Below are 19793 nucleotides of genomic sequence, written 5' to 3'. Positions count from 1 at the left end.
TTGCCACATAAAATTAGGTTTATCATTCCTCTCATTCATTATAACATACTACCCCTTTTTGAAACTTACAATTAAGCAGACGCTAGGATCATTTATATGATCTAATATCATATTAAAGTTGTAATTAATATGACAATTGGGTTTAGGGACTCAAGAAAAAGGCATACAAATCAAACCTATAAGGTCATGTGAGCTTAATGGTGAATTTAGGAGTTTGATTTACGAGCATAACAAAAAGCCGAAAGGTATTTTAGGTAAATTTTTTTTTTGTTTTTAGACAAATAAGTTAATTTTTTTTGTAAGGAACGAGGACAATGAGAATCCCTCTTTTAAAGGATGAAACTTGATTTTTAGAACTTCTGAGATTAGAAGTGATGTCAATAGCACCATACTATCACATGCTCATGTATTTAGATACTTGGGTTATTTATGGATATAAGAAGTTAGAAATTACATCTAAAATACAAACATACTATATTTTTCACAGGAGTGTACTTTAATTATGAGGTCAAACGAATCAAATATTATGAAGCCTTAATACAACGAAATTAAAAATTGAATTTGGGCCCTCGATTTGCATAGTTTGAAAGTAAAAAGATTATTAGAGATAAAATCTGCAATATTTCTTTTATGACATAAAATGACGAATACAATTAGCTCATAAAGAAAACGCAATTAAGAATATTTAAATAAAATAGACCAAAACCAATAATATGAAAATCACATAATACGAGGATCAAATATGAAGTACATAATACGATAGTTAACTATGTAATCAATACAATGTGAAAAGACATCTAAAAATATCTTTTAAAAAAGAACTATATATAAAATGTGATAAATTGAATATGAAATATTATGCCAAAAACCTGCCATATTTTAGGCCGAGTTGAAACTATGGGACTCGAATAAGTCAATGTTAATCACCTCTAGTCTTCTAGCACACAAATGAGTCACATAAAGTTTAATCCATAGATCTCGAAATATGAAATAAGAAGCAATGTTACTACTCCACCACCTCAATCTCTTTCATACACGACAAAATGTCCTCATCCTCATACTTTGGCTTTTAAAAACGCATACCAATTTTATACCATACTCTATCTATCTAGCAATACGCCAATATACTAGCTAGCAATACGCCAATATATATAATACTATCATCTTATCTCGACCTTGTGTAAGTTACTAGTGTTGCACAACAAACAAGTGAACAACCATGGTAGGTGGTCCAAAAAACGCCACCACTCCTCCACTCAACACTCACAAGCTCCTCCATCGAGCCACCTTCAACCGCCTTTACATGGCGGTTTACACGGTTGCCTTACTATCACTTCTCTACCACCACATACATACACTCCTCAACTCTCCTTCCACAACTTCCTTCATTTTCACCCTTCTTCTTCTCCTCTCTGATCTCGTCCTCGCCTTCTCATGGCTCTGCACACAAGCCTTCCACTTCCGCCCTATACGACGCCATGAGTTCATCGAAAACCTCGAAACAATGATCGTAAAACAAGCAAAGGAGTTTCCGGCGGTGGACATATTTATATGCACGGCTGACCCTTACAAGGAACCACCCATTGGGACGGTGAATACGGCGTTGTCGGTCATGGCATATGATTACCTGCCGGAGAAGATATCGGTTTATGTTTCCGACGATGGTGGATCTCAAGCTACTCTCTTTGCTTTCATGGAAGCTGCTAAGTTTGCTCGATATTGGTTGCCTTTTTGTAGGGAAAATAATGTTGTGGAAAGATGTCCTGAAGCTTACTTTAATGGCAGTTTCTACGGTAGTAGTTCACCTGACGCTCTTAAGATGAAGGTAATGTAATCTATCTAACCGTAATACTTCGTATAGCTAGCACAAATCGGCTAGACTTTTAGAATGTACTCCCCCGTCTCATAATAGAGTGTCGTGCCTACTTCATTTTTGGTGGGTCAAACTTTAAAATCTTTAACCGTATATTCTCATTTGTATATATAAAAAAACATATTTATGTGGGATCTTGTTAGATTCGTCTTAATGTGTAGTTTCATAATATCAACTTTTTATATTTTTTTTATTAATACGAAATTGAAGATATTAAAGGTCAAAGTTGCGTCTTGGAGACTGTGTAAAAAAGAAACAAGCAGTATATTATGAGACGGAGGGAATAATACGGGTACTTTTTCTAGGTCATGTGTTATTACGTGTACTCAATACTTTTCTTATACAAGTATATGTACCCAATCTTAAAATTTCAAAATCTTGCCGTTTTTAGTCCCCATACTCTAGTTCGAACCTGTATCCTTATCCATTTATGAGCAACTTAGCTTTTAAGTATAGATGTATCTCTATTATACTTCATCCGTTTCGTAATAAGTAAAATATAGAGAAAGTACACACATACCAAGGAATGTAGAGAGAAAGTTGGAACCACAATAAAGTAAAGTGATTAAACAAATAAGTTGTGGTCCTCTCTTACTTTTTAGTGGCATATTTATGATAAAAGTGAATTTTTTTTACTATTTAGAACTTGGTTTATTTAACTTATTATGAATATGTCAAATAAGAAAAGTGTTTCACTCATTGTGAAACGAATGAAATATATGACTTTAGTTTTATCATTTTTAACAATATATCCCTAATTAGAAAAGAAAACTACAACACTTCCTACTCATCCTTCAACTTCGCACGACGTCCATAGGTAAAGCCTAAAGGTACTTTGATATGAGTAGATGTGGGCATGGGACGGACTTGAAATTTAAAAAAAAATTTCCTCGGCCCGGCCTAGGCCCACGGGTAGGGCTCGTGCTTCCCGCGGGCCAGCCCATGTTTTATGTTGTATTTTTGACAATTTTAGGGTAAAAAACAAAGAAAAGGAGCGTTCGGCCCGCGGGCCGGCCCGCGCGGGCTCGTGCCGATGCGGGCCGGAAATGAAATTTCTTGACCGTGATAGGCCCGCGGCCCACGTAGCGGACAACAGGCCGGCCCGCGCAGCCCGCGTGCCGGCCCGGCTCATGCCCACCTCTAGTTATGAGGAAACATTATGCCCCAGAGACTTTATTTGGTTCAAAGTGAGGAAACCTTATACCCCAGAGACTTTATTTGGTTCACAACACTCAATTAGAATGAATACTCCATTATAGTAAATGTAGTACTTAAAAACCTTGTCAGCTCCCATTGACCTTTCCTTTTATTAGTACTATTGCAATAAGGTAACCTATAAAATAGAAGGCAGGAAAACAATTTCAGATGACAGCGCTTATATGCTGATATAAATCTAGTAAGGGTAAGCATATTGTTAATCGATGCGTAGTATTAATAATTAGTCATCATATTTAACACAGGAGTATTTAGTAACACAAATAGATCGTTATACTTATGTAGTACTCTAGAGAGGATGTGAAGATTGTGAACTACGGTAAATAAATGTACGTACTTTTTTTAATACATTTATGTACTTATATATTCTGTAATCTTGTTTCCAAATCATCATTGATAAATGAATCTAGTTAAGGATGTTAAAATTAACTTACTTTCACGGTTATAAGTTCTCATCCTACTATTCACCTTAAAAATAATTTAGGCGTTATGTGAACAACTTAAGTGTACTTTCTTGGTTTTTAATTACTTGCTACATTATTATTGACATAAGTTTTTAGAAAAGAATGATAGGTGTGATAGGAACCATAACTTTACGGGAAAATGACACGAAACTTATAGATAAAGAAAGATGAAAAAAGAGTTTGTCTTATAATAAACCGCCTACTTTTAAATCAAAATTAGGCAATGCTAAGCCCAATATCAAAAAGAGAATTAGCTCAATAATGACTAAATTAATTTCTTTCGGTAATTAGTTTAACACAAACTTTTATATGAGGCGGGCCACACCTTCAACTAATGGTGTGGCCACCCCTCCTCCTTTCCTTTTTCACGCCTCCCCTCTTTCTCTTATCCTTTTTTTTTTAACTCTTTCTTTTTCTTTTCTTCTTTTTTTTTTCTCCTCTCTCATTTTTTTCTATTTTTTGCCTCTTTTCTCTCTCCTCTTATTTCCCCTATTTTTTTTCTTATTTTCTCTTTTCTCTCATTTTTTTTAAACTTTCTTTTTTCTTATTTTTTCTCTTTAATGTCTCTCATTTTTCCTATTTTTTTGCCTCATTTTCTCTCTCATCTTATTTCCCCTATTTTTTTTTCCTATTTTCTCTCTCCTCTTATTTCCTCTTGAATTTTACCATTAACACATTGATAAATAAGGACGTGACCAGCTAATAATAAGTCTAAGCTATGCCTTATAATGATGCTCGTGTCCCCTTTAAAAAAACCCAAGCGTGAATCCGTTTTCGGATTACCATATCTGAATGTACGTGAAACCCTTATTATTTGTAACCTTATCTTATGATACGAGAAACCCATTACTTCATAATAAATAATATTATTATTTGTACCCTTATTTTATCATACGAATAACCCATTTATTCTACAAGTAACCCTCATATATATTTTCAAATGACCCTATTATATAAAAGTAACCTCATTAGTTAATAAAAGTAACCCTAATTACATGTTTGAGTAACCTTATTTATTTGTTAGTAACCTCATATGTTCGCAAAAGTAACTCTAGTTATTATATAATAGCTTGAAATGTTTATAGAAAGTAATCATAAGAAAGGTACAAGTAACCCATTAATTAGTTCATAAAAAGTATCCCCATTATATATATATATAAGTAATCTTATTTATTCATAAAAAGTAAAACGCGTTGCTTTTCAATGCTAAAGTGTTACTTTTAGTGAATTAGAGATTACTTTATCGAATACTAAGGGGTTATTCGACTGACATTAGGGATTATTTTTATAATGCTAAGGGGTTACTTAAACTGAAAGTATAGGTTACTTTTTGTATCTATAAGGGGGTTACTTTTTTTTGTAAATAGGGGTTATTTTTATTAAAACAGGGGTTACTTTTACTGAAAGTATAGGTTACTTTTTGTAACTGTAAGGGGGTTACTTTTGCTATAATTAGGGGTTACTTTTACTATAATTAGAAATTATTTTTTTGTAATATTAAGGAGTTACTTCTACTAAAAATATGTGTTACTTTTGTAATTATAAGGGGTTACTTTTATTAAAATTAGGGGTTACTTTTTAATTATAAGGGATTACTTCTACATTGAATAGAAGTTACTTTTAGTAATAATAAGGGTTTACTTTTATTGAAATTAGGGTTACTTTTTAATTATAAGAGTTACTTCTACAGTGAATAGAGGTTACTTTTAGTAATAATAAGGGGTTACTTTTTAAAACACTTCCTCTCACTCCTTTGAATCTCCCCTCTCTCTAAATTCTTTGCCCTTCTCTGTCTTCCTTCCTCCACCACAACTTTTTCTACCTTCCTTTCCCTTTATGATTGCAAATCAAACATATTGTTAAACACCAACCGAACTATAAACATAAATCAAGCAAAATTATGACAGACTGGATCCAGAATGCTAGCAAAATCAATTTATCTCGTACGCAATTCAAGTTTCCACAATAGCATTTTTCCTTCAACAGATGTGAAATGTACTCAATCAAGGAGTCAAATGTAAAAGTGAAATTGAATTGAAGGAGATCCGATTGACCTTTAATTGTCAAAATTGCCCATAGATATGCAAAAATTTTCCAAAAAGAAGAAAAGCAATGCTCAAGAAACACTAGAGAGGGTCAATCTCAAACTTCATATTGTTATGATATTTGTGTAACTGAAAATCCAAAAAATTGGTAATGTTAATTTTGGCTTATTGGATGATGACTAAAGTTGGCTTAGAATATTTTCTCGATTGTTTTGGAGTGGAGTTGGACCTTTATTAATTTCTGCTTTTTATGATAGTGAACTTTCCGGAAGATGAGTATTCCCCTAGATCTGAGGAGGGAGGAGGGAGGAGGGAGGAAGGAGGATCGAGGAGGAACTGGGGTGAGAGGAGAGAGAAAATGAGTGTAATTTGGGTAGTTGTGGGGGGAGGCATGTATGAGTGTACTGATGAGTGTATGACCCGTGTGTGTAAATCAAGTGGGCAGGGAAGGAGGTGGCCACACGGTTTGGGTTTCGTGTGGCTTGTTGTACAAAAAATGCATTGTTAGTTTAATTCATTTAATGACTAGGTCTACTTTTATATTAAAATTAAACAGTCTTTTTTAATAATTTTTGATGAAAAAATAAAGAGTAATATTTGATATTTTTTGATGGATCACGATTATCAAATAGCTAGTAAAAGAAGACGAAAGAAGTGTTGAATTCGACTATATTCCTACATGTTTGCACAAAGTACAAAAACAATTATTGAAACGAATTTCCAACACAAATCTTAATTACTTATCACCACGGTTAAGAGTTTTCAGACCGATCAAATTTGGTCCCGAACATGGCTCAAAGATCTTTATTGATATGCGATTGTCTAAAGAGATTGCAAATTGGCAATCATATTCACGTGGGCTCAGCAATGAAAGCGGTAGTACCGCAATAACAACCAATAATGACATCAACTTCAAGATGGGGTTAATTAATAGCTATATAGTTGGAATCAAGCAACAATATGTTGAACATTCTTTTAATCTGCTGAATATTCCGTATAAACCAAAATTGATATTTGAGATGACTCCACTCCTATTCACTATTGCGTATATTGAGAGTAAGGCTATGTTTAGTTTATCTGGAATTTTTTGATCTGATATGAACTTATCTGATTTGATCTGAACTTATTTTTTTTAATTTGATTTGATCTGGTCTAAACTGATCTGATTTGAACTGATCTGATCTGAATTGATCAGATTTGATTTGATTTACAAGATCTTATCTTTTAGATTTTTCTCAATATATAAGAAAAAATGTAGTCATATGGGGTCTTGTTTGATTCGTCTCAATGAGTACTTTATTAATATTCAATTATTATAATTTTTACTAATATGTAATGAAAGATATTTAATAGTAATAATGATTTTTAAATATAAGCATGATGTGATCTGAACTTATTTTTTCTGCTCTGATCTGATCTGATTAGATCTGAAATAAGCAAAAATAAGGTGAACTGAACATAACTTAAGTGATGATAGCTTAATAGTTAGAACATTTCTTTTGATTTTTTTTTAAAAAGAATTAATTCTCATTCTTGACAAGTTGGAATCTCTTTTATTCTCTCGAATTTATCAAGATTTCTAGTTTCTTACCAAGAAAAAAACTCCTATTATGTACAGTACTGCACAATTTCGATAACCATTACAGATTTTACTTTACTCCTAACTTTGTGAAGTTACTACGTTGGTACAGTGAAGTTGTATAAATTTTGATAGAGTATAAATCTATTCCTGGGGCCTCAACCATCAGCTTAAACTTTTGGTTGAGTTGATCCTTTGATATGGTATCAAGCGTCAACGTGACAAAAAGGTCACGGGTTCGTATCTCATTCACCCCTTCTTTTCAGTGGAATATTTAGCGCCAGGTATAGGCCTCAACCATCAGCTTAAACTTTTGGTTGAGTTGGTCATTTGACAAATTTGAACAAAATATGATTATTGATTAGCTAAGTCTTTTTGAGGGAGTATTATATTATTATATAATGATGTTAGTCGTTTGGATTAACATAATAACATTAGGTCATTGAGTGTGCTTGCAGATTATGTATGAAAGCATGAAGGGTAGAGTTGAAAATGCAGTAGAAAGTGGGAAAATTGAGGAGGAGCATATTGATGATAACGAAGAAATGCAAGAGGCATTTGCGAAATGGACTGACAACTTTACTCGTCAAGTTCATCCTACAATAATCCAGGTTGGTTTACTATTCAAATCATGTAAATAATATGATACTTCTATGTTTATATAAATTCATTAATCAAGTGTTATAAAGGTGAAACATCTATTTTTTGATAGGTAAGTTATTTATTTATTTTGACAATATAGCATTTTAATAAATTTGATAAAAGTGAAGATGGGCCTGAACAACACAATAAGGAGGATGAGAGTTCAGTCTGCATACAAGTCCAAAATAAGTTCCATACTAAAACTAATTGATAGTAAGAGTAAATCCTCTAACTTATATTATGATACTTTTTCTTCTCATTCTCCAATGTGAGACAACTCACATGTGCACAACATGTATGGAGTTTAACATTTATCAAGTAGAATACATGTTAAGATAATCGTTTCATTGCGATATGTAAGATCATTCAACTGAACATTATCTATTTTTTTTTTTTGATCCATATGAGCCACAAAGGCAGTACAAAGTACAAATAAAGAGAGGGGGATTCGAACCTGTGACCTATCGTTCACATCACCTCAATCTTAACCACTAGGTCAAGACATCCTTGGTTAACATTATCTAATTAATTGACAAGTGATCTACCTAAATTGACAAATATCACAAATAAGTACATGCACCCAAGTGCATATAGAGCATGGTTCACCCTTTTTTAAACTACGTCATTTTATCATTTTTAGAGTCTATAATTTTAAAAAACTATTGTTATTTGTTCCCTAAAATTTTGCAACTAAAAATTTCTTTTTCAAATTTAAATTTAAAAGGTATATGTTCTTTTACCTTAAATATATATGTTCATTTACTATATATTCTTTAATTTCATTATAACCTTTGTTCTTTTATAAATATAAATTTACATATTCTTTAATTTCAAGTCGTGTATTTTTTTTTAAGTAGAAAAGTTGAAAAATATTCGTGTTCTTTTATATAAATGGTATGCTCTTTTTGGTATATAATGATTAATGAGCATTATAAATCCTAGTGTATAATCGTATTGAAGTTTGGGTGTTTCAGGTTTTACTAGCTAATACGAAGGACAGAGACGTTAGTGATAAATTGATGCCTAACTTGATCTATGTCTCTAGAGAGAAAAGTAAGATGCATCCCCATCACTTCAAGGCAGGTGCACTCAATGCTTTGGTAAGCATATATTTTCTCATGGAAAATTCTACGATGCTACGATTGTCTTTTCAAGATTACAAACATTATAAGAGGTAACCTAAAAACATTAAAGAATTTGTCTTGTAAGAGACCGTCTAATTTTAAATTAAAATTAAGCAATAATAAGCTCAATATTAAAAAAAGAATTAGCCCAATAGTGACTAGGATGATTTTTTTCGATGACTAATTTGCTTCATTTAATGACTAGGTCTACTTCTATATTAAAATTAGACGGGCTCTTTTAATAATTTTTGTACTAATAATATTAGTTAAGTTGTGCTCATTTACACTTCTGTACACAAGTTTTTTTTGGTTCATCTAGTAATTATTTAAGATATTATACGGAGAATTTAAATTATATCATTTTATTCCTTAACGCCAAATATAATACATAAAAGAGCTAAAAAAATTCCGCGAAATTTCAAAGAGTATATAACTTGAAATACTAATTTCAGATTTTTTTTTGCTTACCATATATGAAAATCTCTCCTTTTTCTAGTGCAAACATATCATACATTATTTATTTTACGTTAATCCAATGACCCACTAAAAGTTCAATTTCGTGTCTAAAAAATGTTGACATATATATTTAAAGGAATTAGTGATATAGAAATACATTATATTAATCCACAACAACGATAAAAAAAAAAAGATTCCTTATACTTCCTCCGTTTCGTTTTAAATGCAACAAATGAATATTTTGAATCTTACAAATAATACCCCTTTGTTGCATTTAAAATGAAACGGAGAAAATATTTATATTCTTGTTAGGTTTTAAATTTATATTAACATGATCTTGACTTTGTTGTTTTGTGGTTAATGAAAAGGTTCGTGTATCAGCAACGATGACAAATGCACCAATAGTGCTAACTTTGGATTGTGACACATATTCAAATGATCCACAAACCATTAAACGGGTTTTATGTTACTTTTTTGATCCTGAGATTCGATCCACAACAGCATATGTTCAATTTCCTCAGATCTTTCGTGGGCTCAACAAAGGCGATATTTATTTTAGTGAACATAAACGTCTTTTCCAAATCAACCCATTAGGAATGGATGGGCTTTTGGGCCCAAATTATGTGGGCACTGGATGCTTCTTCCAACGTCGTGCATTCTTTGGATGTCCATCATCTTTTATCCAGCCCGAAATGCCTGAACTTAGCCCCAATTATGTAGTAAAGAAGCCCATTGGGTCAGTAGAGACTCTTGATTTGGCCCATCGTGTTGCTGCGTGTAACTATGAGAACCACAATGGATGGGGCATAAAGGTAAAAAGTTGTCTTCATTATGTTATGCGTTTCAAAAATAACCTTTCCTTTATTCTTCAATTTTTTTTTCAACTAAACACACCCGACTACGTGACAAGTTCTACATCAATAGAAAAAAACTAGTTCGTTTTAAGGTGCATTCTTTTCACATGGATTATTCTGAACTTATCTCAACTTAATAAAACTTATCAAAGTTTATTTAATCATTTTATGAGGTGTTAAAATTCATTTAAATCTACGTAGAACTTGATATATGATATATCTAAAACTTATTTAAAGGTGAGGAGAATACAACTCCACAAAAACTTATTCTTCCTACTTTTCGTTTTAAATGCAATAAAAAGGTATTATTTGTAGCATAAAAAATATTACTTCCTCCGTTTCATAATAAGTGACACTTCTCTCTTTTATGTGAGAGCTTTTTTTAAAAGTGTTTCACTTATTATGGAACGGAGAAAGTACTTTGTTGCATTTAAAATGAAACGGAGGAAGTATGAAAATATAAATGTGTTACCCTTTCACAAAATTGACTTTTACCTGATTTGGGATGATTCATCTTCTTCTCATATATGACACACTTATTTTTTTTTTTTTTTACTATTTTGCTTAGAATCATAAACCAAAGTGGTTGTTTTGATTGTGCAGTTGGGCTTTCGGTATGGGTCATTGGTTGAGGATTATTATACGGGCTATCGGATGCAATGTGAGGGATGGAGGTCCATATTTTGCAGCCCAAAAAGGTCAGCATTCTTAGGGGATTCACCTGTCACGCTAATTGATCTGCTAAGCCAATGCAAGAGGTGGACTAATGGGCTTCTTGATGTGCTCTTCTCAAAATACAGTACTATAACATTTGGTTTCCAGAAGATGGGCCTACTCATGAGTTTCGCTTATACCTACTACGCAATTTGGCCCATTCTATGCATTGCATTGACTATTTATGCCTTCATTCCTCAGCTTGCTCTCCTCAATGGAATTTCCACCTTCCCACAGGTAAACTATGTAAATCATTTCAAAGCTCATTTGCGTTGTTTTTTGGCGTGTTATGGAACTTTTTTTTAATAATATTTATCTTGTTGTCCAATCTGTCCATGGTGTTCAAGGGATAGTATTTACTTGAAAGTTCATTTAGGCTCCCTGGAGAATAGCAGGTGATAGCTTAATGATGATGATATAATCTTCGATTTTAAAAATTCTAGGATCGAATCTCATCCCTTACAAAAAGATTCTTGCTTTCCTTTCTCCTTGCAAAGAATTTCATCTTACCTTTAAAAAGAATATTTAGGCTCCATGACTAATGCATTTTATATTTTACACTTGGGGACACCCAACATCCAAGAGTATATTTTGTTCATTTCTCATTTCAAGTTTGGTCTAATGGTAAGGATAACCTTCCAATTTAAGGTAGGGGTTCAATCTCCATTGTGGGCACTTTGGGAGAGGATTTTCCCTTACCCATATCTCCATTTGTGGGCACTTTGGGAGAGGATTTTCCCTTACCATCCCCACTATGGAAGTGTCTCCATCTAACAGAGCCCTTCATCTTACCATGGGGTCCCTAGTGGGAGCTAAAAAAAAATTAAGAGTTCTAAATGAGTAAAAAACGAAGAATGGGTAAAAAGAACAGTGTTGATTTAAGGTATACCATGTATACGCAATGGATTAGAACTGATCAAAGTGTGCCTGGTCCGAAAAAGGCCCAGGCTTAGGTTGATATATTGGGTCCGAATTTTTTTGGTTTGGAACGGGTTTTAAGTAGCCCAAAAACAAGTTTTCAGTTCAAAATTTAGCTCGACCCAATATCGGCCAAAAAAAGGGGATATGGCTACAAAAGATTGGCGTCCGGGCCGCTCTGACTAATGGGCAATTTTTGTATGGACGGTCCCGACCTGGCCCGCGTTTTGATCGTCTCTTACTATAAACTTTGATCAACTAATGGGATGATGACAATTGACGAATATAAGAATTTGTACTCTCTTATCTACCAATTACTAGAAGCTGAAAGGAGTATAAGTGATAAAAGGCACACAAGAATCTCAAAACTTATATACATATTGGTCTCATTGTTCGAATACTTATACTTCTATATGATACTTCTTATTAATGGTCAAAGTCGTATATGGTACAGATATCAGACCCCCGGTCCCTATTATATGTATTCCTTTTCGTTGGAGCCAACGGAAAAGATCTCCTAGACTTTCATCTTGAGAATGGAACATTTCAAAGGTGGTGGAATTCTCAAAGAATGTGGATGATTTGCGGACTCTCAAGTTTCCTCTTCGGATGCATAGACTACACTCTTAGCTCCTTAGGCATCGCCGTGCGTGGATTTGATCTCACGAGCAAAGTGCAAGACGATGAACTAAGCAAGAGGTACGATCAAGGGACTTTCGAATTCGGCGTCGCATCACCTATGTTTGTGCCTATGACAATGGCTGCAATAATCAACGTTGTTTCCTTTGTTGTGGGATCAATTGGGTTGTTTCGAAGCGGAATTCGAAATATGGAGGGGCTAATCTTGCAGATTTTGTTGTCTGGTTTTGTGGTGATTAATTGCTGGCCAGTTTATGAAGCTATAGTGTTTAGAAGTGATAATGGAAGGATGTCTACTAAGATCACCTTAATTGCAGCATTTTTAACCTCAATTATGTGCTTGCTTGCTTATTAGCTTACGGTGTATTGTTGGAAGTTACGATCACTTTTGTTCAATCTGGTTGATTTTTCGCAATTTTCATTGTGAATTGTAACTATCAATATTTGTTTACTTGCGCATTCGTAGAAAAATATACAACGATGTTATGAATAAAACAAAATTCTAGAAAAAGTTATATACATATATATAAATTTATGCGTTTTATAGTCAAGTGTTTATTAGTACTCCATAATCGAGACATTCAAGAAGAATAGATTATAGGTACTACCGTCTATAAATTTAGACTCTCTCGATTAGTATGGCCTGTTCTTTCCAGCTTATTTTCAGTTCAGTTCAGCTCATGTTTTATGTCGAAGAGAACCGGCCCGTAGTTGATTTTCATATTTTGCTTTAGCTTGCAACTTATCGTAAGTTATATTATACTTTTATGTTGCATAATATAAATTATTTTCAAATGTTACACATTTTGGATGCGAATTGCTGGCTGATTTCATGATTACCATAAAAAAAGTATAATATAACTTACGACAAGTAAATTTTATCTATCTTATTTTCTTCTATTCTATTACAAAATTTTGGGGTCAATCTTTTTCCATCTAGACCAACACCAAGAACAACGCCCGCTAGTAAATTTTTGTACATTGCACTAAGGCAAATCCTATGACGCATATTCTACCACCGCAAGAAGTTCATACTATATACATCCGCAACATATATCACCATGACTTATCCAATTGACCATCGGATGTTCAATGCTTGAGATTGGATTTTTTTCTACATCTCGAGGAACATTCCTACACCACGTACGTACTGACTTGGATGATAACTTTATAATAATTTCGTTAGTTTATGGTATTTACTCAAAACTTGTTTGCTTTAGCCTTTAAGCATTAGACGTCTTTTATTAAGTATTGTTACTACTCGAAGATGGCTCGTCAACAATTTGGATTACATGTTCTCCTGATCTCGAAGAATTGTGCATGTCTAAGCTACTAGTACTACGTTCAACATTTTCTTGTTCATGCTGCGCCTGCGGGGCTATGTTATCATTTTCGTGACTTGTAATGTCTGGCTCAAGACCAGAAGGACGGTCCATCTTTAGTGCAGGTAGCACGGCGCACCTACATAGGGGACACGTAGCGTTGGTTCGAAGCCAATGGCGGATGCAATCACCGTGAAATATGTGTTTGCACAATGGTAATTGCCTTAGCTCCTCTTTCAACTCAAACTCTCCCAAGCAAACGCAACATCTGTGGAGGGCATACAACAAGCATATAGTTAGCTAGAGGTTTCTTTCTTGAAATTACTAGAAATTTCAATGAGAGCAATAATAATCTCTCTTGTTAAATTGTCTGAAATAAAACATATGATCATGGCCAAAAGTTACACATAAAACATCAAGGTTCAAGCAAAATATGCAAAAAGCTACATTATTCTTCTAATATTAGGTAACTACGATGTATTTTTCATTTTATTTTTTATTAGAAAATTAAGTCAACCCAAAGGCTAACCCTTACAAGGCTACTAGCCTGTAGGAAACACCAACACATTAGCTGGTAAGGCATGCATAGCATGCTAAGGAAATACCCCAACATAATCCTGGGGGTAAGAATCGAACCCGTGACCTTAGGGGATAAGGGGGAGCGTTCTACCCACTTAAGCTAACTTCTATCCTTTATGGTGTATTTTTCATGATGTAGTAATCTATTTGCTCAAGAAGTTATACTTGTCTTAACATTTAAACAAGTAATCTGATCACGAAACCAACTCAAAAGTTCAAAATTTATATACTTGTAATGGTAGATTGGTAGTGCACTCTGACATTCTTCAATGTAAGGCTAGAGACAAGAGTAGGCACACAAAATTACTGGTACAAAATTCATGAAATGTCACTTTTCTCATGTTAAGATTTGCAACTTGTTCACTTTTCTTTCTTATTATGGTCATTTTCTCTCTCAAAATTATTCAGCAAATATAGTGAGCATCTAACAAATGCGTCAATGATTCATCCTTATATGCAGCAAAGTGGAGTTGAGTTGGGGGGACCCTTTTTCTTTCAGATGAAAGTTCCACTCGGTAGTATTACTAATTAGTAATTACTATTAGTATCAAAACTTTATAAAATTAGCATTATAATGATGTGGTATAATTATTTCTCTCACTCAGACTCCATCCATTTTCGTTAAGACTTAAGAGTAGTACTCTGATTAAAGTATTTTTATTTTGCACAACTTCAACTATTAGTATCTTTATTTATCTATTTAAATTTTAATGTATGAACACCATGTCACTAATCGATGGTGCAATATGAGTGATTGAGTAACATAATAGGTAGCTTGTAAGAATTATTAAGGTTGTAATGGAGTTACAAAAGTTGCTAACAAGCACAAACAAGTTGCTCATAACACATATACTCCATGGGGTTACTCATATATATCCTAATATTGCAACTGCAATATGTCACACTGAAGACACACTTAATAACCAGATAATCAAAATTATATAAAATAAAGTTGAATTAACAGAAAAATTAATTTAGACTAGTTATCTTTGTTATACAAGATAAGAGAAGAGGACTTGACGTCTACCCTAAATTACAAATATACTCTAAAAAAGATCAAAGTCGTCTTTACAAACTTTCTGAAAATATAAAACATAACAAGGCCAAATTAAACAATATTTCTATCAAATTTTAAGGTAGTTTCTCAACTTCATTAACTTAATTTTCTTTAAAACAAGAATTTAGATAAATGTAATCATGCTGTATAACTTTCTATTTGCTTTTACATGCATCCCATGCATATAACATTAATATAAAACTAATGAAAGAAAATTTTATACATAAAAAAATTATGATAATGGATCCGAGGATGTAAATTATTATGAGAATACTATACAAGAAAAATTAAAAAGCAAAGCTTCCAATTATTCTTTTGGAATTTATTTCATTAGATTGAAAGGGTAGCAGGTAGGAATATGCTTACAATAATAAAGTTGAACCCTCCACTAATTAAACCCTATTTAGGCCACCTAGATTTAACACATCACCTAAAATAAAAAAGAAGAAGAAAAGAAGATGTAAAGAAGTGATACAATCACTAACTCATAAAGCATAGCATTATCCTAAGAATTTTCTAATCAATAAGATTGATCATATAATTAGATTAAACACAGTAAATAATCATTCGCTTACAGTGAATCTCGTGCCTTTAATTCTTCATCAAACTCAACTGCTTGAAGCTTGTCTTTCATTTCTCCTTTGATCCCCAGACTCCATGGCTAAAACCCAAAAAAGAGAGAAATCATCAAGAATATGATTTGTAATACTTCAATATGCATTTTTATCATTAGCCTAATTTAAGTCTGTTTACCAAGATTATTTGAAACAGTTTAGACACTTGTAAATAATATATCATGTAACCTTAAGATCACAAGTTTGAATTTTACTACCAATACTTCGAGTGCTAAACGAGAAACTTTTCATTTTTTTGCCCGTACTTTCAAGTGCCTGACCTATTAGAGTTCGAGTAAAAAACTCCTAAGAGATTATTCATGTTGATTACTAAAAAGTCACGTAGTCAGGAAAATCTCATTATGTACAACTATATATATTCGAAACATCAAGAAATTTTCTATGATTAGACTAGAAAAACATTGAAGCATGAAAAACAAATTTGTAATGTGAAATATTATAGTAGTAAAATAAATAGTTTAAGTGAAGAGAGGGAAATCTTACTGGGGAAAGGAAAGAGACAGAGTGATGAGCTGATTGTTGTAGTCTTGGGGGATGTACTGACATATTATTGTTGGCTCTTCTCTTAAGATAAAAAAGATAAAAAAGTAGAAATAAAATTATGGAAAATAAAATTGGGATTGAAAAAATAAAAGCTTGATATAATTTAAGTTGAAGTTCTTCAGGGTATAAATTAGGATTTGGAGGGATTGGATCTTCTTCATGTCTCCCCATTATATAATTTAAGTACTTTTTTGTTTGTTTGATAAAATTCTGAAGTTTAGATATATATAGAGAGAAGAAAAGAAGAGACTTTTGGTTCTTCTGATCAGTTTGTATTTATATATAGTTTCAAAAAAGTATTTACTTTTTCTCTGTTTCAATTTAGTTATGACACTTTCTATTTTAGGACGTTTCAATTTCGTTGTGACACTTTCATTTTAGGTAATAACTTCTCTTTATCTCTTTCCTATCACATGAGACTCTTTTATTTTCTTTTTCTATTTCTTTCCGTTACAAAAATTGCATAGGAGTCCGTGATTTTAAAAGTGTTACAACTAAATTGAAACGGAGGGAGTAATAATTTTTTATGTTTTTTAAAAATTAATTAAACTTTGGAGGGGTTATTAAAGGATCAGTTGAGAAAAGGACCATTATAATAAGTTGCTTTTGTACACAGAATAGGAGGCTGGAAGGGAGCTTTTTAGATGAACCACACATGATATGATGATATAATATTCTGCCTGTTTATTCATTTTGATGGGACAAGCCCATGAGTCTCCACTATGAGAGGAAAAGGGAGGAGAGAGAAAATATTAGAAAATATTATGGAGGCCCAACATAACACCAAGCACACTTGGGGCCCTACATGATGCTCATCCTCTCAACTAAGTGGGCCCAAATTTTCATCCCACATTCTCTCAATTTGATAAAAAAAAGTTCCTCAATTGTGGATGATAGGCAAGATAGTTAAAATGATTGGATAGTTCCCAAGGGAGGTAAAAAAAGCCAAAAAGTAAAGAAAGGAAGTTGGTGATGAAAGAGAAGTTATGGATATAATTTATTTTTTTAGGTTTTTTTTTCTTTTGAACTTAACTGAAATAAATTAATAAACTGAATTTATGTGAACTTAACTTAATTTGTTTGAATTGAATTGAAGTTAATGAAAACTATAAGTAAAAACTAATTGAATTATACTGAATAATTGAATTTGTCTGAAATGAAATGAATTGAATTTTCATTAATTCAATCCAAAAAAATAGAGTCTTAATCAATGTATCTTGAAGAAGTTTATGTGTCTGTTAAATTTGAGATTTAAAATGAGGTTTTAGTTTTACCTAAAGGGTGCAATGCAATAGAATAATTCCTTTTTTTTTTTAAGATGAGATTATCAAGTTTAACATGTATTCTATTTTCCAAATTAAAACAAGAAGTTCAGCATCATTTTCATTGGACAAAATCTCATGTTTAATTCGTTCGTAATTATACACTAGGGTTTTATGAAAAGAAATGGTAAAGATGTTTCTGGTGAGTGGTGACATTAGATATTACAAAGGTAATTACAATTATAGGGAAATTTTAATAATATTTGTCTTGGCAATAATAGATAATGTCTTGGAAAGATCTTTAATTACCAAAAAAATTAGCACGATAATTGATTTTTCTCTTTTAACCCCATTTTAATTATTTGTGTTGAACATATTTGGTTTAATTAATTAAATCTTGGCGATGTACACTAGGTGGGTCAGGTCAAGTTATGAGGTGAGCCACGCCAAGTCAAAAGACATGTTGTTTTAAGAAAAACGTACTCATACTATTTTATGTGGGTGGTATGGATCATGAGATACGATAAAACTAGAAATTGTGAAATTTTTGTAACAATTTGCCTAAAAATTGGGCTAATTTAGTTGGCTTAAGGAGAATCGAGCGGACCTGAGTTGGTGGATTAGAGGTTTAGCCACCCTCTAGGTAATCTGGATGCATGCTGGTTTGGCGGAGCTTAGGTTTGTTGACTCGACTTTGTGAATTGTATTCTAGTCGAGATATTGATCATAATTTTTTTTCCCATTTTTGGGAGATGCCATAAATATCTTATTTAATATAGAACTCTAATCAACCAATTTTGTTTGCTTCAATTGAAGTATATAAGGTAACTTTTGGCATATTAATACTTTTACCGACAATTAGAAGCAATGTTGTTGAAGACCTAGCTAATCACCTATAGCCAGGCAAGAGAGTTGGTTCAACACATCTATAATTCAGTGACATATCACCAAGTCCACACCACCTTATATAGGTAACAAATAACGATAGTGTACCATTTTAACACCAGCTAGTTAGTGGTGGTTCAGTTAGACCTAACCTCGACAAATCTGCTAATTTGTCCTTCTAAATCATGGTGTAAGTATCAATTAATGGGAAATCCTAATTATGAATATGATCAGTTTCAGATAAAGTTATGGATTGTGTCGACAATTATTCTTAAAATCTCACTTTAAGACAGAAAAGAAGGTAGCTATAAATATCTTTAGCACCTTGAAAGGACAAAAAGGAGCGGTCCGTAGTTTCTTGGCTTTCATTAATTTGCCGCATCTTCTATAGCGATAAGCCAATAAACACGAACATATTCTTGCTATCATATGTAGTTTTAACTCAAATATGGTGTATTAGGTAGGACTGTGAAAAAACTGACCTAATCCATTTATCGAATTCGAATCTTATTTGAGATGAGCGGGGTTGGGTTGAGATTTTATGTTAACGATTTATAAACTTGCAACACGAGGCCCTGTCCTGTTTAGTGACAAGTTTATAAATTGTGTTGCAAAGGCTAATGGGTCTTAATTGTTTGACTGTGGTTGAATTATCTACCTTGGAAATAAGGCAAATAAGTGCATTACACAAACTTTCCGGGATTCAAATAATCATATGTTGCATTTGCATCTAAAAAAAATAGAGTTATTAGTATATGTGTAACTATGCGTGATAATGCTGGCATGTTCACGAACAGTTAGGATTGGCTCGATTTCGGACTCAGCTCGAGTTAGCAATCTAAGCTGAAAATAGCTCGCCTTAGCTCGTGAACAAGTTCAATTATTCTTTTATATAAAAATATATATTTACATATATACATAAATATATTTAATCTACATATTACACAATAATAAGTTAATAGTTTCCTTGTAAAAAAAACCTACAAA

At 32.7% G+C, this 19793-nt stretch overlaps 2 protein-coding genes across 3 annotated transcripts; one reads left to right on the top strand and one right to left on the bottom strand.

Moving 5' to 3' along the window:
* Positions 1-1098: 1098 nt before the first annotated feature.
* LOC104908195 (cellulose synthase-like protein G3) lies at positions 1099-12938 on the top strand. Of its 2 annotated transcripts, none has more exons than XM_010697283.4 (6): positions 1099-1825; positions 7635-7787; positions 8793-8918; positions 9767-10210; positions 10856-11203; positions 12339-12938. In XM_010697283.4, exons 1-6 carry the CDS (start codon positions 1220-1222, stop codon positions 12876-12878), a joined length of 2217 nt encoding a protein of 738 aa, XP_010695585.2. In that variant the 5' UTR covers positions 1099-1219; the 3' UTR covers positions 12879-12938. The 2 variants fall into 2 exon arrangements, with proteins under 2 accessions (XP_010695585.2, XP_048501184.1); XM_048645227.2 differs by lacking the exon at positions 1099-1825 and adding an exon at positions 7304-7460.
* Positions 12939-13558: 620 nt separating this feature from the next.
* On the bottom strand, positions 13559-16913 carry LOC104908196 (probable E3 ubiquitin-protein ligase RHA4A). Its single transcript, XM_010697284.4, has 3 exons — positions 16600-16913; positions 16057-16142; positions 13559-14113 (listed from the first exon to the last, which is right to left on the bottom strand). The coding sequence occupies exons 1-3, from the start codon at positions 16828-16830 to the stop codon at positions 13768-13770; spliced, it is 663 nt and encodes a 220-aa protein (XP_010695586.2). The 5' UTR covers positions 16831-16913; the 3' UTR covers positions 13559-13767.
* Positions 16914-19793: the final 2880 nt, after the last annotated feature.

The sequence above is a fragment of the Beta vulgaris genome, chromosome 5, assembly GCF_026745355.1.
Source record: "Beta vulgaris subsp. vulgaris cultivar EL10 chromosome 5, EL10.2, whole genome shotgun sequence".
In the NCBI taxonomy this organism is placed as follows: domain Eukaryota; kingdom Viridiplantae; phylum Streptophyta; class Magnoliopsida; order Caryophyllales; family Amaranthaceae; genus Beta; species Beta vulgaris.
The sequence above is the reverse complement of the archived record's forward strand: the minus strand, read 5'-3'. Positions and strand labels throughout refer to the sequence as shown.